This window comes from Pseudopodoces humilis, chromosome 33 (genome assembly GCF_049639895.1).
Source record: "Pseudopodoces humilis isolate 2021_Gansu_Grassland_sample_001 chromosome 33, ASM4963989v1, whole genome shotgun sequence".
In the NCBI taxonomy this organism is placed as follows: domain Eukaryota; kingdom Metazoa; phylum Chordata; class Aves; order Passeriformes; family Paridae; genus Pseudopodoces; species Pseudopodoces humilis.
This window is the reverse complement of record NC_142232.1, coordinates 1,572,156-1,597,666: the sequence shown is the minus strand read 5'-3', so window position 1 is coordinate 1,597,666 and position 25,511 is coordinate 1,572,156. Positions and strand designations below refer to the sequence as shown.

Below are 25,511 nucleotides of genomic sequence, written 5' to 3'. Positions count from 1 at the left end.
GAGTTAAAGGTTTAACTGAGCACCTTGAAGGCCTTGGATTTTGGAAGAGCCAAGCTGAGTGTGCCCTGAACGCGGCTGTGAGGGATTCTGTGGCAAGCATCCACAGAGAGCAAAGGAGCTTGGAATATCTGAGGCTTTCTAGAATAGCTTCCTGAAAGCACAGCAATGCTCCATCCCTGGACAGGATCAGGAAGAGGGCAGAACTGTTAGAGCCAGCGGAGAGATGGGGACTTCAGATGACTCTTCTTCAGAATGCTGTTTATTCTGTTGACTAGATTAGAGCAGGGGGTCGTGGGTCAGCCTACAGCTGATGGCTACAGGTAAGCCCTGTGTCCTGAAGCCCACTTAGTTCTGGTTACAGTGCATTATATCTCTTTCTTTTCCTGTGTGTATCATTGCATAACAACCAATCAGCATCATACACAATTGTCACCCTGAAAACTCAGCTTCTGAGCTTGCTGACATGGTTTTCTAAGGACTTTCTCAGGAGAGTAACTGTAAACATAGATATGTGTACATTCTTTCTGTTACACGTCTTGTGATGGGCATCTCTCATGGCCAGTGCAGTGAGAAAGTGTTATCCTGACCATCCAATCCCTGGCCGTGGCCAAAAGCTTATAAATCCTGGGAGGAAAAATAAACTCTGCTCTTCTTTTCACCATACCTCGACCTGTGTGCATGTGATCTATTCATCTTCAGCGGTAACATCTGGTGACCTCGCCGTGTCTTGCATGTGACGGTTACATGGTGCTATCTAGCCTGTGGCTATGGATGATTTTGGGCTTTCTCTTACGGAGGGCCTGGTTCTGGAAATATGGCATGCGGTGTCTGATCAGAGAGGGATTGATGTTTCGTATGCTGACTTTCAGCAATTGTGTGAGTATGGGAGAATTGAGGGGTTTTTCCCTGTGGTTGAAGCGATTTTTTTGCAGTCAGCTTGGGACGCTTTAGGCGATTCCCTGATCGAGTCTCTGCTGGTTGGTTATGAGCCCCGGCTGCTCCAGTCGCTGTGGATCTGGCGAAGGTGCAGCGGCATTCTGAGGTCAGGTCCTGAGGTCGGCTCCCCCGGGATCGCCGGGGCCCCCGGAGGGTTGAATGGGGCCGCCACGGGACCGGTGGGCATGACCCCGCCTCGGCCAGCGCCCCGGCAGTGTAGGCCCGGGGCGGGGTTGGATCCCTGCCAGCAGGCTGTCGGGGGCGCCGAGGACCCGGGGAGTGTAACACCGCCTCGGCCCGCGCCCCAGCAGTGGAAGCCCGGGGCGGGGTCGCCTCCTCCGCGTGCCCTTCTGGCACAGACCAATGGGGGGGTGCTTGAAAGGGGGGCGGCGCCGGCCCTGCGGGATGCCTCAGGGTCTATCCTGTGTCCCTGCTGCGGCTGGGCCATGCTGTACCCCGCGGTGGGGGTCGGGCCGGGCCCGGGCCCCGCGCCGGATTCATGGGGCGTGGGGATGAGTGCTGCAGGTGGTTCTGCTGGCCCCATGCTGCCAGATTCCCGTCCTGTGAGCCTGGATTGTCCCCTGGCAGCGGAGCAGGACGGTGCCGCGGCTTCGCAGGCTGTGCCTGTTACCGGCACCTCGGTCCTTCCCGGCGCTGGAGGTGGTCCATGCTGAGCTGCTTCCAACCCCCCCCGCCTCGGGTTCCCAGGCATCACCCGAGCCTGTGGCTGGAGCCGGCCCTCCCTGTCGCCTCCTGCGGCCGTGGCAGACCAAGGTCCTGAGCTGTTTACTGTTGATATTTTTATATATTAGTAAAGGTCTGTATGCACAAACCAGCCTTTGAAATAAGTCGTGATATTAAAGGCTAAAGTCCTTGAAACCTTCATGCAGAAGAGAGAGTAAAGCAAAACAATATCCTGGTGTGTAGGGGAAAATATGTAAACCTGTGTGTGCTAGCCAATAGTAGCTTGCTCTGCCCGTGGACCCTGTAGAACCCTATAAAAGGTGTGCTAAAGATAGAAATAAACGGCGTTCACAATTACTTCTGTGAAGACTGGTGAATAGCTGGCGGTCTCTCAATATTTGGCGCCCGAACAGGGACACCCTGCGGGCAGGGGGGCTTCGGTGGATCCACGCATGGTGGGACGGAGCCTTGGACCGAGGTTGGTGGAGCGGATCTGAGTGCAGATAGATGCTGCCTTGGATCAGTACCAGATAGGCGGCTCGTGAATCAATGGGGGTGAGTCGCTGGGGGAGTCCAAAGGCAGGGGCGTTGTAGAAGGCTCGCAACCTTCCCCCCTGCCGCGGGCCGCTAGCATGGATGTGGAATTTGCGGCGGCAGATAAACTGCTTCTCTGCATCCTCGTTAAATGAGGCGAAGCAGCCCAGGAAAAGGACCTGGATATGCTCATTATATGGGCTAATTGTCACGGGCATTTGCAGTGCTCACACTGCTTTTTGCGGTGCAAGAATGGACTGATATATCGGCTCTGATATGGGAAACGGCAATTACGGAAAAGAGCAAGGACACTGTGTCTCTCGGTTGAACTTGGCAGATTGTAATTAATACCTTAAAAACCAGAAAAGCGAGATATGCTGAAGCTGTGAGCCCCATAATTCTACCTGCGTCACAGCGGCAGATGCCTTTATCTCACACTGCTGGGCAAGGCTGCCCTTGGAGAGAGGGAGGGAGAGTCAAAGAGATGAAAAAAAAAGTTCCACAGCGAACGCTGAAACAACAAACAGAATCTGTTCAGTTATGGCAGGATGTGATACATCCAGAAATATTTGCTTCATTTTTGGAGTAATTTTTAACACTACAGTCTTATTTAAGTTCCATCTTTACCACCCTGGAAGAAAAGAAGCCAAATTTAGACTGGTTTCCACCCGAATGAGGGGGACATGGGGGACTGAGGTGTGAGCAGAGAACAAAGGCACCCTGGGGGTAGAAGCAGCGCAAGAAAAGTTCCAAGGCCACGCTGATAAGCTGCAATGATCGCCGTTGTTAGCACCTGGCCATGAGAGACTTTTCGTGTAACATCACCTGCTTCTGTAAAATCGTGCCCCTTTTCCTCTATCTGCGAACAGCGAGAAATTGAGAGAAAAAACTGCATTTGTTAAAGTTAACTTTGTGAGGGTTTTTTTTTTTTCTTTCTCTCCGTTTTTCCTCTCTGTGAGAGTATGTGGAGAATGTGAAGAAAGATAAGAGCAGAGCTGCAGCAGCAGCAGGGCGGGCAGTTCACCCCCGCTCCCTCTCTAAGAAAAAGCACCGGGATTATTTTCAGTTTGTTAAAAAGTCATGATTTATTGGGTTTTCAAAATGTTTTTATATACCATTGTAGAGTTAAGTTTGTGTTTTAAGTAATTATGAGTTTATGCAATTGCAGTTTTTAGAGTTTTACTAGAGAAATTATTGTGATTCTTTGAAAGATAGAAAAAAAAAAAAAAAAAAGAAAAAAGGTGTTTAAAGTGTTTAACAGAAGTTGCCTTGAAATAATTGGTTTTAGAACCTAAGGTTAAAACATGGTATGATTTACAGCTTCTAGGAAAACCTTCCAATTAATGTTATATACAGAAGAAATTTGTAGTTTAAAAAATAATTAGTTAAGGGAACTTTACTGTACAAGACAAAGTTAAGTTAAAGTATATATTATCTATTTGCTTGTTTTTTCCACAATTTTAATAAGGTAATTTTAATGTGAGTTCTTTCGTTATATAAAACACATATAACTGCATATATACCAATTTGGATTTTGGATTTTAGTTTAAAAATTGGACTTTATGCTCCTGAAAAGTGCTACAAAAGCTGAATGGCAACTTGCCAAATCCTGTGTTGTGCGTTTTCTCTAGAGAAACTGCACTTTAAAATCCTAAGCAATTTAAGCATATCCTAGGCAAATTCCTGTTATGAATAAGTATTTTTAGTAACATTTGCAGTTATTGTGGGTTATTCTTAAAGCTAGATGACATAGAATTGTGATGTATTTGTTACAGTTTTATAATCTTTATAGTGAATCCATGTTATTATTATATTGTGTTTGAAAGGTATATATCAAACTTTTAGCTGCTTTTTGTAGTAACAGAATAAGATTAAGTTATGTTTTTATTTAATATAGATTAAGTGTTAATAGAATTAAGGATAGTCGAGTTTTATTATGTTTAGGCTTGAATGTTTTTAAGTTGAGTTTTCTAACTTAGATATTCTTTTAAAGTTAAGTTTGTTATTTCTTTTTGTCATAAATAATTACTGTTAGGTTTAAATATTGTTTAATTTAAATCGTTTTATGTTTTATTGGAGACACTTGTTTAAACTGCAAAGTATAGTTATTTTCCTAGAGAGAGGAAGACAGCCACAACTGAGACAGCTGTGATAGGACATTGATGAACACCTGCTTGTGGATAGAAGTGAATGCAGTCTGTGACACCCTTGACTTCACTGAGACTTCTATTGGTTGTTGCAATATCTGCAGTTTTGTTTGTTATAGCTTTCTTATTTTTCAGTGTTTCCAGAATTTTAAGAAGATGTACCATTGTTGAAGATCAGCTGCCATGGGAGAAGCTTCAGATTAAACCAACTGCTGCATGGTTTAATTAGTCTGGTACCTGAGGCTGCTGATCATTTGATTTGTACAAATGCATTTTAACAGTTTGCTGTGCTGTAAGCATCTCATAGCTGCTGCTATTGAGAACCTTGTTCTAGAAATATGTTAAGAGGCATCTTTCCAGTTTAAAGCCAGGCCCTGGCCAAGCCTTGACTTTACCTGGACAGAATGTTTTCCAACAGATCCAGATGTTTTCTGTCCCAAATCAGTATTTGAGTCACTTTTTGACTCAACAATTTGACCCAATTAATATGACAGCTGGATCAATTTTGAAGTGAGCTTGGAGAATCATTTCCGGAGGTAATCACCCAATCCTTCACTGATTTTTTTGTTTCTGTTTGTTTGCTAACTATGGGATGCTGGTGCAGTGTTTTAGTAATTAATAGTAGTTTTATATTACATATCTTATTAATAATGTTTAAGATTTAATTGATTTTTAACTGTTATAGGTTCTTATTAACTGTGTGTATGGTTTTGTGTTAGTGTTGATAATAGAAGTACATCTCATTTTATTTTTTTTAAGAAAATGGGGGAAATGGATGCCCTAAAAGCATTTAATTAGTGTAATTCATTAACTTCAAGGAGAGAAGTGTCTGTGTTTTGTTGGCAGGTTCAAAAAGGTCACCTGTCCATCTGACCAGACTGTGTGCCTCTGAACACACGAGATCCAGTGAACAGAGATGTCATCACGCAGCCTTGGTACTCCAGACATGGATCAGAAATGGACCTCTCAGGACACAGTTGTGTCTGAACACTACACAGACAGTTTACCGACAGAAATTTTATGTTGTTATTATGATATTGTGTCTCTATCAATTTTTCAGTTATCCCTTGTTTTAAGATTTAGAAGGATCTGAAGAACAACTTGAACATCAAAGCCCTCAGTCACCGATCAACTTCCAGCTGACATCACGGGAGCAGTGAACGTTCCAGGACTGAATCGTGTTAGAGAAATGCTGTAGAAGATCTAAGAAAAGTGGAGACTCCATCTAACTGTATCTAAAGCAAATTGTAGTTGTGTGTTTACCCTTTCAGCAAATTGCTTTCACACTCAGACTACATATATACCAGAGCACATGTGTTAAAGGTAGTTAGATAATAGTTTAAGATAAAGAGTTTAGCCTGTGTAGTAATTGTTATGTTAGTATAAAGTATAAGTATTCCCCCTTCAAGAGGTAGTGTAAGCATCTTTGAAAGTTCATTTAACGTTAAAGTTTTAGCTGTGAGTTTATAAGTATGGTGTCATTTACATGGAACAAACTGCTTATGGTAATTGTGCTGTGTATAGTCCTGACCAACTGTCTGCTAACTAACATCCAAAAGTAGCAGAACATATGGGTCACTCTGGCACACTGAACTGGCCAAAAGTCAATGTGTCTAAGCCTAGCCACCCCTGGAGATCCTTTCGCACCTGTCTCATAGGAGTCCCTGAATAGGATCCTCCAGCATTTAAAGGTTTAATCAGTAATGAGACTCGACTAAATCGATTGGCGATGTTGCAAGAGTGCAGTCGCACTGTTGGCTTCACATTAAGACAACTTGAAACCTGTTAGCAAGCAAATATTACCAAAGCTCTCAATGTTACAACCCTCAGAAGAATTAGATTTGTTAAGTTCCACCAATACCTCAGGTGAATAGATAATGTTTGAACCCTCAACAAAAAGTCATTCCAACAAAGTAATGCAGCACTAGGCTGCAGTCAGTCGACCCTACAGCTGATCTCATTACTACCATTAAAAGTAAAGCCTTTATTAGTGGTGCAATCTCACAGAACAATTACCAAAGCGATTACCTAGTTCCATATTCCTAATCTGTAGAAATAGAGCATGGAATTAGATTCCTGCTAGTCCACAGAAGACCTTGTTATCTTGGGAAACTTAACTTTGTTCCACCCAAGCCTACATCAATTGCTGAATGTAGCTAGCAAAATGAAAAACATCAAACAGTCAAAGCGAAGCCTGAATGAATTAAAGCCTAGCCACTCTAAAAAGGCTCGCTTGCTAGACTAAGAAAGAATTAAATTTAATATCCACAATGTTAAGTGAGCTTTCAGCCGATGTGAGTAGTGTACATCATGCAGTATTATAAAATCAAGCTGCAACTGACCTTTTGTTCTTAGCACAAGGACATGGTTGTGAGGAGTTTGAAGGCATGTGCTGCTTGAATCTTACTGATCATTCAGCTTCCATCCATAAGCAACTACAACAGCTACAGGATGGGTTACATGCCCTGAAAGAAGATAGTGACCCCATTAGAAGTTGGTTCACCAGCTGGGGCATCACTGGATGGTTGAGGTCTCTTGTGCTAGAAGGGGGACAGACTTTACTTATAATGTTAATTTTGATGTTATCTTATCCAAAGCCTGGTTTGTGCAAAAAGAGAAAGGGGGAATTGTTGATATATTTTATATATTAGTAAAGGCCTGTATGCACAAACCAGCCTTTGAAATAAGTCGTGATATTAAAGGCTAAAGTCCTTGAAACCTTCCTGCAGAAGAGAGTAAAGCAAAACAATATCCTTGTGTGCAGGGGAAAATATGTAAACCTGTGTGTGCTAGCCAATAGTAGCTTGCTCTGCCCATGGACCCTGTAGAACCCTATAAAAGGTGTGCTAAAGATAGAAATAAATGGCATTCACAATTACTTCTGTGAAGACTGGTGAATAGCTGGCGGTCTCTCAATAGTTTACCACTGGCTCCGGTGGTGCTGCCGCGGGGGCGAAGCTGGTGGCCTTGACGGGCCAGGGGTCCCAGGCTGCTGGAGCTTCTTCAGCTGGCCTGTGGACTTTGTCCTCCTGTAAAATGACTGTGCAGCTGAGCGTATCAGGCATTCCATGTGCTTCCGAATGCTTTGGTCCGGTGGGTGAGGGCATGAGTGGGCTCTTCTTGTGGCGTGGTTGAATATCACTGCTCAGGGCATCATTGTTCACCTAGGGGACGTTGATTCGGATTTCCTGGGGTGCATTTCTGCCATGGGTTCCACACGCACCCCTCCTGTTTCTATCCCTGCGGGACCTGGATTTGCTCACCCTGTGCCTTTTGAGTTTTATGTTCGCAGAGCTGAGAACCAGCTGCGGGGAGATGGTGGCTTCGGGTTCCCTGGACCTCCCTGGGTCACTGGACTGTTGTTCTGACAGCCAGGGATCATCCTGAATGGGTCTGCACCCTGTCCATCCTTGGTGAGATGCTGTCAGAGATTAGCTTCCGCGGGTTTTTGACACTGGCATGGACATCACGATTGTCAGGTTTGCTGATGGGCCCCGGAGTGACCCTTGGACCCGATGCTGACACATTCTATGCAAAGAACTTGAGACTGACTCTGTTCAGCAGATTCTGTTTTCCTTTCTCATGATAGACTAGTCACCCTCCGCGACTTGATGCAAGAACAGTTGGATCACAGTGATCTGAAGTTTCGACCAGTCCCTGGGACATTCCTGTTTTCTGTATCAAGAAGAAGTCTGGGAAATGGGGGTTGGTATAATACCTCCAGGAAGTTACTGCTATGATGGAAAGCATGGGGATGTTGCAGACTAGCATGCCTTCACCTGCCATGTTTCCTGCTGATTGGCTAGTCCTCATTGTGGATCTGAAGAATTGTTCTTTGCAATTCCTTTGCATCCCGACGACAGACTGAAATTTGCCTTTTTGGTGCCAGCTATCATTAATGCTGAGCCCACACAGAGATATCAATGGAGATTTTGCCATAAGGCATACAAAATTTGCTAGCATTTGCCAATGATATGGAGCTGCAAGTGACTCCAGAAACAACCTCCTTGAAATTATTTGAGGGTCAAAATAATTTTGGGACAAACACTCCCACATTTGGAGGTGCAATTATTTTTTTCTTTGCATTCAGTGCAGACACTGCATGAATGGTGTCCAGATATTAATGGACTTTCACATGGTTGTGTCCCTATATGGGACTGACCACGACACAACAGTCTCCCTTGTTTGGTCTATTAGAGGGGGACTCTGATTTTAAAGTCACCTCTGACACTGACCCCAGAGGCACAGTAGATGCTGGAGGAGGTTCTGTGAGCAGTTTCTGCTCCTCAAGTTTATTACATTAATCTTTCCATTGATGTCACTGTTTTGTTTTTAGTTTTTTGGAGAGTCATGAGGCTGGATCAGCCCAATTGATGGAATTACAGGCTGCTGTCATAGCATTTCATAAGTTTTCCCAGGCACCTTTCAATTTGGCCATGGATTCTGCCTCCGTGACCAAATTGAGAGCCATTCACAAGCAGGTGTTGATGTTGGACAACTGTGTCATTTATTTTTGAGTTTTGTTGTTTTTCTGGGTTTTTTGTTGTTTTTTTTTGTAATAATGAAAGGGTGAGATATCGCCCTGAAATTACAGCCCTCTGATTGTACGGAGTATTGTATTTTCCTGTTATTTATTTTTTGATTGTTTATATTGTTGCACGTTTCTTTGTTCATTTTTCTTTTTTCTTTTCTTTTTGTTAAACCAAAAAGGGTGAGATGTCGCCCTGAAAACTCAGCTTCTGAGCTTGCTGACATGGTTTTCTAAGGACTTTCCCAGGACAGTAACAATAAACATAGATATGTGTACATTCTTTCTGTTACACGTTTTGTGATGGGCATCTCTCATGGCCAGTGCAGTGAGAAAGTGTTATCCTGACCATCCAATCCCTGGCCGTGGTAAGAAGCCTGTAAATCCTGGGAGGAAAATTAAACCCTGCTCTCTCTTTCACCACACCTCGACCTGTGTCCGTGTGATCTATTCATCTTCAGCGGTGACACTTACGATGGCTGGAAAGGGGATTAAAGGATGTTGGGGAGGGTGGGATGGGGTTCTGGGGGTCCTGGTGGACACTGGGAGAGAGTTTGGGGGTGCTGGGAGTCACTGGGAGGGATTTGAGTGAGCCTGGAAGGGATGGAAGGAGACTGGACATTGGAAAGCAGGGATTGGGATGAGGTTGGTTGTGCTGGGAAGAGACTGGGAGGAGTCTTGATGAGTCCTGGTGGGGCTGGAAGGGACTGGGAGGGGGTTTGGGGGTCCTGGGGCAGTGGGGAGAAATTGGAAGGGGGCTGTGGGATCCTGAGAGGAACAGGAGGGGCTCTGGTGGGTCCTGGGGAGGCTGGGAAGAGACTGGGAGTGATTTACCAAAATAGCGATATTGATCCAGTATCAATATCAATCTGTTAATGGACAAAAAACCTCTCCAACAGTTTAAAGTTACAAAGTGGATGTTTAATCCCAGCACTGGGCGAGTGCGGGAGTCACCCCTTAATACACACTGCAAGTTGACAAAAGATTCCAGTGTCTATTTATTTACAAAAGTATTGAATATCCAAAATATGAATACATATTCATAATGCTAACACCTCCCATGCTCCACTTCAGATTAAAATGAATGGTAATGAGTTTAAAACATCGTTATGCCTACATGGTTAGCTCCCTAATTTGAGGAGGAGGTCATTTTGGTGAGGAGGAGTCATCAAGAGATGAAGGAAAACCGCTCTTCCTCACTCTCACCTTTCTACCTTTACAATGGTTGACATTACAAATAACATTTGGTACAACTCCAGTTTCCTCCCTTGTGACCTAGAAATGGGTTTCCAGATGTAAGGTCTGTGATCTTCCTGAACCCATTTATCTGTTTCTCTTTTCTCATTATAAGCACAGCTGAACAAACATACAATGACAAGTAATTTTTTACCTAAGTCCAAGGTGCATTATCTCAAATCCTGCTTCTCACTTCATCATTAACTCTAACTAGTTCCAGCAAGGCTGATTTCTAACTAAGATCTCTTATTTTTCTAAAATTCTTATTTTTTTAATATTATTAACTCCTAAGGAGGTTTCAGAGGGTCCTGGATGGGCTGGGAGAGACTGGGAGGGTCCTTGGAGGGGCTTGGGATGTCTGTGAGAGGTTTTGGGGGTCCTGACCCCTGCAGACCCCCTCAGGGATGCCGTCAGATGCTGCCCACAGCAAGATGCTGACGGGGATTGGAGTCTCCATCTTGGGCTTCATCTTCCTGGCACTGGGGCTCAACTTCTGCCTGTGCAGGAAGGTGAGGGGGGGTCCCGGGGGTCGTGTCCTCCCCCCCCACAGAGCGTATGTGCTCCTGTCGGGCCCCCCATGTCTGGTGTCACCCCCTTTTCTCTGCCCACACAGCTCTTGAGTCAGTGGCAAAAGGTTAAAAGGATTTAAAGTCAACAATTCCCATTGTCATTTTGCATCCTGTTGGATTTTCATTCCCCTGCTTTCATCCAGGTGCCCACAGGGAGCCAGGAAGATGTGGAGCCTCCCAGCCAGGTGTCTTCCCAACACCGATCACCAGGACCACGGATCACCAGGGCTCTGCCCAACGGGGGTCACTGGGGATCATCCAACGCCGATCCTCCCATGGGGGATGGAGCTGGAGCAGCGCACGAAGCTCTTCCCGCACTCGGGGCACTCACAGGGCTTCCCTTACTGGTGCCTCCGTTGGTGCTGGGTCAAGGCTGAGCTGTCTGAGAAGCTCTTCCCACACTGGGGACACTCGTAGGGCCTCTCCCCAGTGTGGATGCGCCGGTGGACGGTGAGGGCAGAGTTTTGCTGGAAGCCCTTCCCGCAGTCGGGGCAGCGGAAGGGCCTCTCATCTGTGTGAATCCGCTCATGTTGGAGGACATGGGAGCTGGTCCGAAACCTCTTCCCACACTCGGGACACTTGTAGGGCCTCTCCCCAGTGTGGATGAGCTGGTGTGCTCTCAGGCAGGAGCTCCACCCAAAGCTCTTCCCACATTCCAAGCAGGTGTAGGGCCGTTCCCCGGTGTGGATCACCTGGTGTCTCATCAGTTCAGAGATATCTCTGAAACTCTTCCCACATTTCCCACACTCATAGGGTCGCTCCCCCGTGTGGATCATCTGGTGATTCCTGAGGCTGGAGCTCCGGTTGAAGCTCTTCCCACATTCCCCACACCCGTAGGGCTTTTCCCCAGTGTGGATCCTCTGGTGCCGGAGCAGGTCAGAGCTGTACCTGAAGCCCTTCCCACATTCCAAGCACTTGTGGGGCTTCTCCCCCAGCTCTGAGCTCCGGCTGGATCTCTGGTTGTGTTCCTGGCACTGGGGGGATCTTTCCTCCTCGCAACTCCCTGGACTGGGTTTGCAGCCCCTCCTTGTGAGGCATCTCCGGGGCTTTTTCTCCTCCTCCATCTGAACACAGCTTGGGAACATAAAATCCTGGTTGGGGGGAAAAAATCAACAGGAGAGAGCTTTGGACTGGGGGTTCATCCTTGTCCAATTTCATCTCAGAAAGTCATTGGGCATCTTGTGTCTGTAAGAACCTCCAGGAGACCAAGATTCAGCCCAAACATTCTTCAAACATCAAGACAGATCAAAAACTAATCAAACAACAAAATTCAGCCAAAACCCCCTCCACAATAGAAAGGTTCAGCCCTCACAAGAAACCAAAGCACCAACATTTAGCACAATAAAGTTCAGAAACACCAAGATTCAGTTCTGTGAAAATCGTGGATCCCCCTCCCCAGTCACCTGCTGACTGTAGGCAGGGCAACAATCCTGGGGCTGGGGGGAGCTGCAGATACAGGGATGAACTTTGTGCTGCTTTCTCTTCCTGCTCCTCCTGCTCCTCCTGTGTCCCTACTCCACCTCACACTCCTCCTTCTGCACAACCCCAGGTACATATTTTGACCATTTTGTTCTTCAACCCTGCTTCTCCTTCCCTTCTCCTCCTGCCCCCAGGCCCAGCACCCACTGCCGCCTCCCTCTTCCCCCCCAGTCCCACAGCATCCCACCGCAGGGGCACGGATGGAGCTGGGCCAGCTCGGCCTGGGGCAGCGCTGGGCTCTCGGCCGCTTCCGCCCGCACTCGCTCCCCACTGCAGCCGCTCCCGCCACCACAGCGCGGGGGGGCCCGGCCTTGGCGCTCCCCCCCCCCACCTCCCCAAATTCCCCTCAAGGGGGGCGCCAAGGCCCGGGGGGGAGGGGCGCAGCTGGGCTCCAGCTGGGCAACGCTGGCAGCTGCGGCTCTGCCTGGACACTGATGAGTCATCAGCGCCGCACGCTCTGATTGGCTCAGCCCTGCCTGAGCCCTGCGCCTGCACCAAGGGGGGACACCCTGCTGCAGGGGGGATGGCCCCAAAACGGGGGAACCCCAGCAAAGGAAGAACAACAAAGGCTCTTTACAAACCGATGCTCTGAACCTCACTGGACATAGGGCCAGGGACGTGGACATAAGGAAGTGACAGGAGGAGCCATCAGCTGCACAAAATGTTATTAATTGATGACACAGACTGCTGCTCAGCCAAGGTCCTGCTAAATTCATCAACTTCCAGAAGAACAACAAAGACTTAACACAGCCATCAATATCGTTAGCTAAACAAAATTATAGCTAAAAGGGTTCATATTAAGTGGTATTGGGCAGTCTGGACCTCTCCAGGACTTCAGCCAATGGGGAAAAGGAGAGGGAGATGTGACCAAGAAAATTAGGATGAAAAGGAGGCTGTGTCTGCCAACAACTGGAGAGACCCCATGGGAAATGTCATAGGGCCTCTGTGGGCAGCTAAGGTCCGGCGGTCGGAAGATATCGGTATGTACGGAAAGATGGAATCACTCCCCTCCTCAACAGTTTATGGTAATTATTCCCATAATTAGCCAATGGCACCTAGCTGTGATGAAAGCAGATGGGGGAGTGAGACTGTGAACCCAGGTTATAAAGTGTCAAATTCTTCACCAATAAACGCCATTTTGCCATCCTTCACATTGGCGTTGTGTGCAGATGGACTGAGTGACCTGGGATTGGTCACCGTGCCGTCCCTGAACCAGGTCGCCATGCCTTTAAAGGAGACAAAGTGGTGCTGAAACCCGGGAATCAAATCCAGAAAGCGGGAATCGCCTGGACAGGGGGCGACAGGCGGAGCAGCTGGACCAGCCCGGCAGGGAGGATGCTCCTGGACCAACAAGGAGATGGAAGCCCTTGTGAAGGTCGTATCGCAATTACATAAGCAGTGGGGTATCGATTGTAAACCTAAGGATTTTACTCTTCCACTTGCTTTTGAATATTGGGGTCATAGACCAGCCAGTAGATATTCTCCACCCTGAGGAGTGGGACAGATCTACGAAAGCTTTAGCCGAGGAAACCATGTCCTCAGGCACCGGGAAACATCTTAAGTCATGGGGGAAGGTTGTTAAAGCTCTGCGAAAAGCTATACAAGAGCAGGGAACCTGGAGGGCGGCAAAAAACTGTTTGTTGGCCACCCTGAAACTGGGGGTCGGGGCGGCTACACAGACATTACAGGTCCCAGACGAGAGCGGCTCTGCTGAGCCGAAGGGGACACAAGAGGGCGATACGTCCCCTCAATTCCCAAATCCCGATCTGCTTGCCGAGGGTCAGCAGAGAGCAGAAACTTTCTGGAAGGAGTTAACAGAAGAAGCCAGGGGTGCTGCGGGGAAAGCCCGGGAAGGACCACCGCCCTATGTGCCCCAAGATAGCACCGAACAAAAACACAAAGAGCAAAGTGAAAATGTCCTTGGTAGGAGCAGGGAACAAACGTTGGCATTGACAAGCGTACGTAGATGGGAAAAGAATGAGGACAAGAAAGATGAAGTACGTGGGAGGGAACGAGAATGTGAAGCGAAGGAGATAAGAGGCAGGAGTGCTGCACAGCAAGAACAGGAGGAGAACATGAAGGAGAAAGGTGGGGGGGAAGAGCCAAGAGGGGGAGAAGAGCAGAGGATGGGGCAGACCAAAAGAAAGGGGCGAACCAGGAGGAAGGGAATGACCCGCCCACAAGGGACCTAGGCGGGGTTGGAGCCTGACAAAAAGGTACAAGAAAACGGAAGTAGCCAGCCAGTCAAGTTCTGACTCCGACCGAGACACCAGCGAGGATGAGTGGTCCGTGACCGACTCCTTAGAGGAGGAAACAACAAAGATAAACAAGAATATCCCCCTCCACATTACAAAAGAACTGAGAGGAGACAGCCCTCTCACAGACTGGGGAGAAGTAAAAGCTGCATGTGCCAGCTGGGTCCCTTCAGCTGGGCTGGCGTTCCCAGTCCGGGTGACAGATGGGGGACAGAAGATCCACTCACCAATAAACCCTAAACTGCAAGGTTCCAGTCTGCAGCAGCTGATGGGCACAGACCCAACAATGATTACCCCATGCCTATCTGTTTGTGACTTCAGTGTTTCTAACTGTGATTTTTGTGTGCAAGTTGTGATTGTTCCCAGGGTCCTGTACCACCCGGATGAGGAGTTAAACTTGCAGGCGGAGAGACTTGCCTGACTTCAGAAAAGAGAACTGGTGACAGGTGTGACCACAGCGATGCTGCTTAGCCTGGGAGCAACTGGTGCTGCCACAGGTGTCTCTGCCATCATGACCCAACAACAGAGACTGTCTCAGCTAAAAATGACAATTGATGAAGACTTGCAGATAATTGAAAAATCTATCTCCTTTCTAGAACAGTCACTGTCCTCACTCTCTAAAGTTGTCCTGCAGAATAGACGTAGGCTAGATCTTCTGCTAATGCAGCAAGGAGGCCTCTGTGCTGCCTTAAGGGAAGAGTGTTGCTTTTATGCTGATCACACCGGAGTGGTCAGAGATTCTATAGCTGAATTGAGAGAAAGACTAGCCCAGAGAAAGAGATAGAGAAGCTCAACAAGGGTGGTTCGAATCGCTGTTTAACTAGTCTCCATGGCTGACGACCCCAGTGTCCACCCTGATCAGGCCAATCGTAATGATCTTATTGGTGTTAATCTTTGGACCGTGTGTTTTAAATAAGCTTCTGTCTTTTGTCAAGAGCCGACTAGAGAGGGTCAACATCCTGTTTGTAGAAAGACAGCAGATGCTCTAAGAATGCACTTGGTCACTGCCTGCTCGCTGTGCATTATGTTTGTTAATGAAAAGCTACGGTGTCTATTTTATAAATTTTTAGCCTTTTTAGTTAAGTATAGCGCACCTTATATTTTTACTGAAGTCTATGATATATACTTCTAAAACTTTTCATAATATAGATAAGTTAGATAAAATGTTTAAAGACAGATAAAGATAAAATAACGTTAGAACTTTCAAGACTAATACACATTCTATTCTAGACAATTTAGTTAAGCATAAGGAGGGGGGGAAATGTGGAGCATTAGGGGCCAGCGCTCGGAAGACATTGTGATTTACGGAAAGACAGAATCACCCCCCCCTCAATATTTTATGGTAATTACCCCCTTAATTAGCCAATGGCACCTAGCTGTGATGAAAGCAGAAGGGAGTGACATTGGAAACTTAGGTTATAAAGTGTCAAATTCTTAACCAATAAACGCCATTTTGCTGTCCACATTTGTGTCAGTGTGCAGATGGACCAAGTGACCTGGGGTCGATCACCATGCCTTTCGAAGGCAACACAGCTGACCCAGATCCTTTGTATCCCAGTTTTCCCAGACAGGAAAACAAGGAGGTCAGGATTTCTGGGGGTTTCTCTGAGCTGGGAGCGGCAGGAGCGGGCGCAGAGCTGCGGCACCAGGAGCACGGGCTGGGGGCCTGTGGGGAGCTGTGGGGCCGGGCCGGGGCTGTGGGGCAGCCGGGGCTCAGCGCCGGGCACTGCCTGAGCCCAGCACCCCCCGGGCAGGGCCGGCAGTGGCCCCCGGCCCCCAGGAGGCTGCAGGACGCCCCGGCCGCTGCCCGGCCCCGTGGAGCTGCCGGCCCTGCCCGCCGGGGGGGCCGCCTTTGGACACTGCGGCAGGACAGGGACCGGCTCTGGGATACGGGCTGGGGAGGAGAGCCTCAGCACAGCGAGCACGAGGAAGGAACAGCTCAGAAATGGGGATTAGACCTGCAAGGATCCACATGATCTTTTAAGCATTTCCTGGTGGGTCCCTGGAGAAAGGAAGGATTTTGCAGAAAGCTCAGCAGCTGCCACAGGATGAGCACCCCCAGGCACTGAGGGGGGCTGCAGCAGGGCCAGAAGAAGCCCCTGCAGCACTTGCTCACAAAGGCTCAGCAGCTGAATGCAGCAAGGGATGAGCCAAAGGCCAAGCTGAAGGCAAAGGCCATGGCACAGTTCCTACAGCCCCTGAGGGATCAAGCCCAGGGCCCAAGGGGGCCCCAGCACCCAGGGGACACCCTCGGCCACAAGCACCTGGCACAGGCATTGCCCTCCTGGCCAGGGGACAGCCCACCCAAACAGCCCCTGGCAAGGAATCAGCCTTCCAGCTGCAGGGCACAAGGACACTGCAAGCACAGACAGGAGCACCCTCAGCACGAGCAAGTCCAGCCCTTGATGGACACGGATTCTTAGCGGTGGCACAGCTCCCATTCCACCAGGGACCCACCACACTGCAGCCCTTGGGAACATTCAGGGTGGCTCTGGATACAGAGGAGGCCTTTCCTGATGGACAAAGGGGCCTCTCCATCCACTTGGAATCTTAGACCTAAGGGGGAAAACTTGTTGAGGAATATTTTAATTATTAAGGCACTAAGTGGGAAAGATGAGCGAGTGTGTTTTATTCAGCCACTATTAGCAGATGTGGGGGATGGGTTTGAAATGCAGGAACTTTTATTTGCTCACAATTGTGATTGTAATTTATTGGGAAGGGATTTGATGGCTAAATGGGGAATGCAAATTAATGTTGCAAAAGGTGATACAGAGGCTGGTTCTGTTGTACCTCTGTGTCAAATGTCTGGCAGAGCCTAGGCTCAAGTGAACCCACAAGTGTGAGCAGCCCCAGGGAAATTGGCAAAATTAGATATGGAGCCTCTCCAAATTTCCCTGAAGCAACCAGGACAAGAGGTGTTGAAAAGCAATCCCCTGTTCCAAGGGAGGGAAGAAAGGGCCCACAGCCTGTCTGTGAGTCCTGCTCAAGGCACGGCTTTGGGAGCCAGGGATGTCTCCCTAGAATGCTCCTATCCTGCCAAACAAGAAATCCAATGGAATCCACAGAATGCTGCAGGACCCAAGAATAAGAAATGAGATGATGAAACCGAGGCACCCCACAGGCTCAGATCCATACACCAGCCTCAACTAGGTGCCCTCCTCACACTGCTGCCATTCAGAACTTGATGCAAAAGATGCTTTCTGGGGATGCCCACTCCCAGAGGATGCAAACACAATTCTGCCTTGGGCTGGCAACAAGAGGTAGAAGGGAAAATGCTCAAGACATGGACGGTCCTTCTGCAGGGATGCACGGAAGTACCGGCCTTATTGGGGCAAGCCTTGCAGGAAATATCAAAGGAATTGACCTCACCCCCAGGGACTGGCTTAATGCAGGATGTGGGTGACTTGAGCCAGTCAGGAGGACAAGAAGAGGTAGAGGAAGCCTCTGTGAAATGGCTTCATTTTCAGGCTAAAAAGCAGCTTTGAGTATCTGAAAACAAAGAAAGAGCAAACGGTAGAGAAAATGTTTAAATATTTGGGATGTATTTTGACTGAAGCTTTGTCATGTATTGACCCTGAGAGGGTCCAGGAAATCTCAGAAATAATGTTTCCCAGCCCTAAAAAGAAGCTGGAACAATTCTTACAGTTAAGAGGGAATTGCAGGAGCTGGACTGAGGATTCTCTCTTCTAGACCCAACATGGTATGAACTTTTTATCCCCAGAGAGCCTCAATGTTATGGGGTGGACATAAGAAAGAGAACAAAATTTAACAAAATGAAAAAATAAAATGATTGATGCCCCAGCCATGGCTCTTCCAGACTCAGAAATCTGAATTGGAAGGGAATATTAAACAGGCCACCCCTGAGCCTGCACTGAAGGCAACGCAGCAGCAGCCAGGGCTCCCCAGCGGGGGAAGCCCCTGGGCCTGCCCACAGATCCTCTGCTCAAATCCTCGGCCTGGGCACCCTCCTTTGCCATCTCCAGCCACTGCGGGACAATCCTTGCTCTCACTCTTGCAGCTTCAGGCCTTTCTGTGCCTGCCCTCGCCACAGCTGCTGGGGAAGGCACCGGGACAATTCCACTCTGCCTCTCAATTCCACTCACACTCTGCCCTGCCTGGGATTAGCTGCTGGCAAAATAGACCAACTTTAAAATGGCTTCAAATCTTACTTCTCTAAATGGACTTGGTTTGCCTTTGCCTTGGGGAAAGGAATTTTAATCTTTCTTTTAAAGCAATTTTAATGTTTCTTTTCCACCACTCAGCAGAGATGAAATTAACATCTCAACACACTGGGAATAGCCCAAAAGATTCCCACCAAGATAATGACCATCAACAAAACATCAACACCCAGCAGCAAACATCAACCAACATCTCCCCCAGACACTGCCCCAGGCACAGCTGGAGACACCTGGTCTGGAAAAGGCTGAGCAGGAAATCCAGGAGTGCCCACCTAATTCACATCACAGGCACAGAAATCCAGGTGCAACAGGAAACCAAATCCTAACAACTCCACACCTTGAAACCAATGAACATTAAACCAATGGATTTCTATGGGGTCAGACTGTATAAATTTAGAAAAATCTAGTCAAACTCATGTGTCATGAAATGATTTTCTCTGCACACCCAGCCCAAGTGTGCATGGAATTATTCCTGTTGCACATTCTGGCCAGAATCAAGTAATGCCTTATTTCTCTAAGACATCACTGGAGAGTTTTTCAGTTTCAGTGAAAAGATTACACCGTTAGAATAATTTTTTGTAATAATTTTACTTCTATATTGTGGGTTCTGTTTGGGCCAGTGGTGAGAGAATCAGTTTTTAGTCCTAGGAGAAGAAAAAGAAAATACTTAATTGCTTTGTAATTTTTCTCTTTATGTGTATGTGTGGCTTGTATTGATGGCAAAATGATGGTATGAGTCCTAGGTACCACAACTGAAGAAGGCCCACTGGAACATGATTGTGTGGAAGTGATAGAACACACCTGTTCAGCCAGAGTAGATTTGAAAGACGTCCCACTGGAACAGGCAGACTGGAGCTGTTTACAGATGGAAGCAGTTTTGTGGAGAACAGGACCAGATACGCTGGATACGCAGTAACAACAACAGGTGCAGTGGTGGAGGCAAAGGCCTTGCCAGCAAACACATCTGCCCAACGAGCAGAACTGGTTGCTTTAACCAGGGCATTAGAGCTGAGTGAAGGGAACAAAGTAAATATATGGACTGATTCAAAACATGCTTTTGGAGTGGTGCATGTACATGGGGCACTGGGGAAAGAAAGAGGACTGCTGTCTCCTCAAGGCACACACATTAAACATCAAGATGCAGACCTGCAATAAATAAAAGCAGTACAAAAGCCCGAGCAAGTAGCAATCATGCACTGCAAAGCTCAACAATCAGGAAGCTCCAAAATTCATGAGGGAAATCGGAAAGCAGACTGAACAGCCCGACAAGCTGCTCGAGAAGTGCAAACTGCAATGGCATTGATACCTTTAAAAACTAATGTATCTCAATTCAATTTACCTCCAGAACCAAAATATTCAATAGAGGATGAGAAATTGGGACGCTCACTGAATGCACAGAAGAATTCAGAAGGGTGGCATGTGACTACACAGGGACAAGTAGTGGTACCCCCCTTGATAATGAGAGAAGTTCTACAAATTAAACATAACAAATGTCATTGGAGTACAGAGACATTGGTGAAATTGTTAAAACAAAATTTAATTTCAGTACGGATGTTAACAATGGCAAAATCAGTAATGTCAAAATGTGAAATTTGCTTAAAGAACAATCCAGTGGCTAGACAACAGGCACAATTAGGGAAAATTCGGGTAGGAGTAGAACCAGGAGATTATTGGCAAGTAGATTTTGTAGAATTACCAAGAACTCGAGGATACAAATATCTACTGGTAGGGGTTGACACATTTTCAGGATGGCCAGAAGCTCTTCCCTGTCACACAAATCAAGCAAAGGAGACAGTCAAGTGGTTACTGTAAGAAATCATTCCAAGATTTGGGGGGCCTCTAGGAATATCATCAGATAGGGGCCCACATTTCACAGCCACACTAGTGAGGGAGGTGAGTAGGTTGCTGGGAATAGCTTGGCATCTCCATACACCATGGAGACCCCAATCCAGTGGACAGGTAGAGAGGATGAATCAGACACTGAAGAGGCAAATCAGCAAAATATGCCAAGAGGCTAAATTGCAGTAGCCACAAGCTTTACCAATAGCACTGCTGAGGATTTGGATAAAGCCTACAAGCGGAATGTCAGTCAGTCCTTATGAGATATGGGATGGGAAACCACATGAATCCCCTCAACCTAATCCAAATGTACATGTTACAGGGAAGCAAGAGGTGTATAATTATGTTCTGTCTCTTGGAAAAGCTCGAGCTCGACTTCAGAGCACCCTTGTGTGGAACAGGCCGCTGACTCTTGAGAATCCAGTTCATGACATCCCCCCGGGAGATGAAGTGTACGTTAAAAGCTAGAACGAAGAACCATTAAAAGAAAGGTGGAATGGACCCTGCCAGGTACTGTTAACTACCTCGACAGCAGTCAAAGGAGCTGGACTGGATCCCTGCATACATTACACCAGAGTGAAGAAGGTTTCCCCTGCACTGTGGACTGCACAAACTGTAGGGCCAACAAAGGTGCAGATAAAGCGGGTTTGATTGTTTCAAATGTCTAGGTTGCTAGTGCCTGTAATGGTGATTATTTTATGGCCTTTAGTGCCATCAGCAGGAATCAATGTTACCTTGGGATGTGAAATGCAAAAGGATCAGCTGACAACTCATCATTTTAGAATGAAGAGGGATGTGGGGGTGCAGCCAGAAACACAAGTGATAAAAGTCTCTAATACTACTAAGGCAGAAAACGGGATGATTGGATTAATTAAAGATTTTGCCAACATGCAAAACACCAGCAAAATAACTGCCTGTCTGCAAATACCAAAGGCAGCAGGAGACCCAATAAATTGGGGAATTATAACATCAAAACTCCCTGAAATACAAAAGAATAAAAATGAAAATGTGAGCTGTGTATTGCAAATAGATTACGAGTACCCAAATAAGACAGTGTTTGAAAATGCTGTGAAGCCAAAGTATTCATCTATATGGGATTGTCATGAAAATGGAGGAAAGTATGAACCAAAACTAGGCTGGTATGGGGGATTAGGGAATTATGGATGGTGTTATGAAAAGATAGCAAAGGTTATTAAAGAAAAGATTCCAGTATCGAAGTGGAAGTGTGAAGGACAGGAAAGAAAAGATCGGGCTGGAGCTTGGAACAGTGCATGGTCAATGAGTGTGCTTCAGAAATTCCAATCTATGGCAGATAGCCCTTGGTGCATTAAGTGGGAAGGCTCTGAAAATGAAACAGATCCAGGGGTATGGAACACTGCAACCAGTAGCAGAATAGAGGCAGACAAAGTGAATTGGTGAGTATGGAACAAAACTTAGGACTGTACTTCTGATGATGAAGAAATAAAACAAATGCCACCACTTGTGGTAGCTCTGCAAATTGGATGTGCCTGCAGAGGAATCAAACATAAATAAGGTGAGATAAATGACAAGATAGGACAAGTGATCCAAAAGGTAATATGTAGCACAAGTACAATTCAGAGTCCAGGCCAATTTGGATGGGCAGCAAGCGATGACACCTGGACAACACATTTGCCTGTAGGTGAAAAAGTAAAAGAGATTACTTTAGGCCTCCCCACCTTATGCCCAATTTGGAAAAGGTCCCCATTCAAGGGAGAACATGAACTTCTGCAAATAAGGACGAGACGAGAAGTTCAGGAAAACAAAGCTGAAGATGAAGAAAGATGGCAGGAACCCTCCAGCAGTGTAAAATTTGAGTGGGCCCTGGACTCCTTGTTTGGTCCAATAGCAAATTATAACAATAGAAAGATGTTGTACAAACTTACGGGTCAGGTAGAAAGATTGGCAAGAGTTACCAAAGACGGATTTAGAGAGCTAAATGTACAATTACAAGCCACGACTAAAATGACCCTGCAAAACAGATTGGCTTTAGATATGTTATTGTTGAAAGAACACGGAGTATGCGGGTACCTAAAAGGACAAATTGATCACTGCTGCATCCACATCCCAAATGGAACTGCAGATGTAGAACACGACATTAATCCATTAAAACAAATAGAACGTGAAGCACAGAAAGAGAGAGAAGATCTGACCACAACTTGGGTAGATAAAATTTTTGAAGGGTTAGGAGGGAATGTGAGCTCACGGATCAAATCTATTCTTGAGAGTCTGATAATCCTACTAATTGTGTTCTTAGCAATCTGGTTAATCTGTGCAGTCCTGAAAGGAGAGATAAAGAAAAGAGTATCCTGGAACCAGAAGATAATAAAGGCACTGACACGGGACAGAGATCCACATCCGCATTTGTCATCTCCAAGTCATCCAGAGTGTAACAACGCTTACGACAACTGTGGATTCAAAGATGAACATCAAGTATAAACACAGAAAAAGGACTGTATATAGTGAAAGCATTACACTTATGATAGTAAAGTGAAATATTTTCAAAGGGATGAAAATATGTTACTGTATGTTACTATGGGGTTGAATGTTTCAGAAAGTGTTTATTAAAATCTTATACAGGTAGGCCACATCAATGCTTAGTGTTAGGGATGGTCGAGCAAGCTGAAATGTTTACAGTAACGGGAACTGGTACTTGGGGTCTCCAAGATACCCACCCAGAGATAAGATTCGGACATGTTCGTGCAAGGATGAGCTAACTCTCATGAAGCAATATAGATAAAATTAATGAAGCAAAATTAATGAAACACTATTGATAAGGTTGTTACAGTGATTACTGCTACAGCTAAAATTGTAGAAATATGCGCACTTTGGATAAAGACGATGGAGCTAGATTTGGGTTGCTGATACCCCTAGTACCCACACACTTCAATAAAGCACCTGCATATAATCAGTCTGTGATTATGTGTGTTCCTGAACGCTAACAAAGACAGATCAAAAACTTCCAAAACACCAAAAATCTGATATACCCCCAAAATAGAAAGATTCAGCCTCCACTAAAAAAAAAACAAAAAAACCAACATTTAGCCCAATAAAGCTCAGAAACTCCAAGATTCAGCCCCGTGAAGACCGTGGATCTCCCTGTCCGGGCACTCGCTGCATGGGGGGGTGAGGGGGGCAATGAGGCCGGGCCGGAGCAGGGGGTGCCTGAGAGAGGCCCCGAGCCCGGGGGAAGCCCCTGCAGAGCCATGGAAGTGGCTCCTGGCCGGACTCGGGGATCCCCCTGGCGATCCCCGCTGGAGCAGCCTGCTCCTGAGGGACTCTGTCCCCTGGGTGGGACCCCAGGCTGCAGCAGGACAAGGATTCCTGGCCCTCAGGGGGAGGCAGTGACATGACCTGACTGTGACCCCCATCCCTGTGCCTCGGGGCGGGGAGGGGGACGGACAGGGGCAGAAAGTTAAGCCCGGGAAGGAGGGACAGCTGGGGGGAAGATGGATTTCCGTAGGAATTACTTTGCTTCTCGTTTTCTTGCTATGATACGTTTGGCAATAAATTAATTCAATTAATTTCCCCAAGTCAGGTGTGCTGTGCCCGTGACCAAGGATTGAACTGTCCCCACCCTCATCCAGACCCCCGAGCCTTTCCTTCTGTGTTCGGCTCCCCGCCCGGGGCAGGAAGGAGAGTCACAGAGTTTTGGCCTCGCTCCGGCATGCCCTGCTCCATCCCGGACTCACCCCCAGCTCGCAACGCCCTCAGCTCCCGGGCACCCCGAGCTCCCGGCGCTTCAGCGCAGCGGCGCTTCCTCGGCCTCCTGCCCGGGCCGGGCCCAGCGCCGGGGCCGCTCCTCAGCCGAGGCTTCCGAGAAATGGCGGAGCTCAGCCCAAGGCAGGCGAGTCCGTGCCGTGTGCAGAGCCCGCCGCTGGCTGCGATTGGCTGCTTCTGCCGTCACTCGTGGTTCTGACGCGCGCTGATTGGGCAGAGCGGGGACAAGCCCGGCCCTGCTGGCCCCCCCAGGGCGGCCGTGGGGCAAGAGAGCCGCCATTGCCGGAGCGTCTGTGCGGGCCCGGCAGCGGCGGCAGCAGCGGCCGGAGCCCGGTGAGGCGGCGGCGGAGCTCGGAGGCGGCCCCGGCCATCGCAGGTGGGAGCCGCGCTCGGTTCTGCGGGGGCTCGGGGCTCGCTGCGGGCCCGGGAGGTGGTGTAATAAATTGAATTGATTAGTGCTGACTAAATTGTAACTATTAGTTGCAGTAAATGTCAGACTAATTATTAGAGTAACATAACACAATGCTTAGTATGCACACGCAAACCTGTAAGGTTATCCAAAGGACAACGAGGAAGAGGAGAAGCCTTCGCCAAAAACCACCAAAAGAAGACTGAAGACCCCCTAACAACAAGTGATGCATGTGCCGTGAAGGAAAGTGACGTAAAGTCAGAAAAAACGTAAATATGAGGAAACATACGGGAAACATCAATGAATAAGCATACAGTATATAAGGTTAGCTTGAAGTGCTTTGTTCTGTACATGAGGTGGGGTGAGAAGCGCCCCCCGTACCCCGGTCGGTTTTGCTTATGCCTTAACCATTTGTAACCATTGGCCAATTATATTCACACACACACACACACACACACACACATATATATATCTCTATACATATATATATATCTGAATATATCTACTAAATTGTATCTCTTTTTACTAAATTGTATTCTTTTACTAAATTGTATTCTTTTATTATTTTGTATCCAATTATTAAAGTATATTATCAATTAATTAGATTGATTGTTTGGAAATTTGAAAGTCATTTATAACAATTTGGTGCCAAAACCCAGGAACTCCAATCTCGGGGAAGAACGGCTAATCATGGGAAGGAGCACCCCACCAATTTTTTAAGGTGGTGCCAAGGTTAGATCGTGCTCCCTTGGAAATAGAAGTTCCACTTAGGATAAAGCATGAGCAAAAGAAGCTGGCTGTAGGAAGCGTGCAGAAGAGCTCCCGTCGAGTGCCGGCCAGAGATAAAGGTGCCTGTAAAACGTCTTGTGCACAAGAACCGCGTGGGCAAACGGAGCGTGTGAGTCCCACGGGGCTGGGCAGGGGGGAGCTGTGTGCCTGTGTGTGTGTGTGCAGTGTCTGAGACGGGGCTGGGCAGCCC

General features: G+C 47.3%; 1 protein-coding gene across 1 annotated transcript in view; it reads right to left on the bottom strand.

Moving 5' to 3' along the window:
- LOC102102660 (uncharacterized) overlaps window positions 1-25,511 on the bottom strand; it is a 191,330-nt gene that overhangs the window by 59,049 nt on the left and 106,770 nt on the right. The window contains 2 exon segments of the mRNA XM_088068938.1: window positions 10,657-10,659; window positions 10,980-11,492. Coding sequence (XP_087925064.1) covers window positions 10,657-10,659; window positions 10,980-11,492 — 516 coding nt within the window.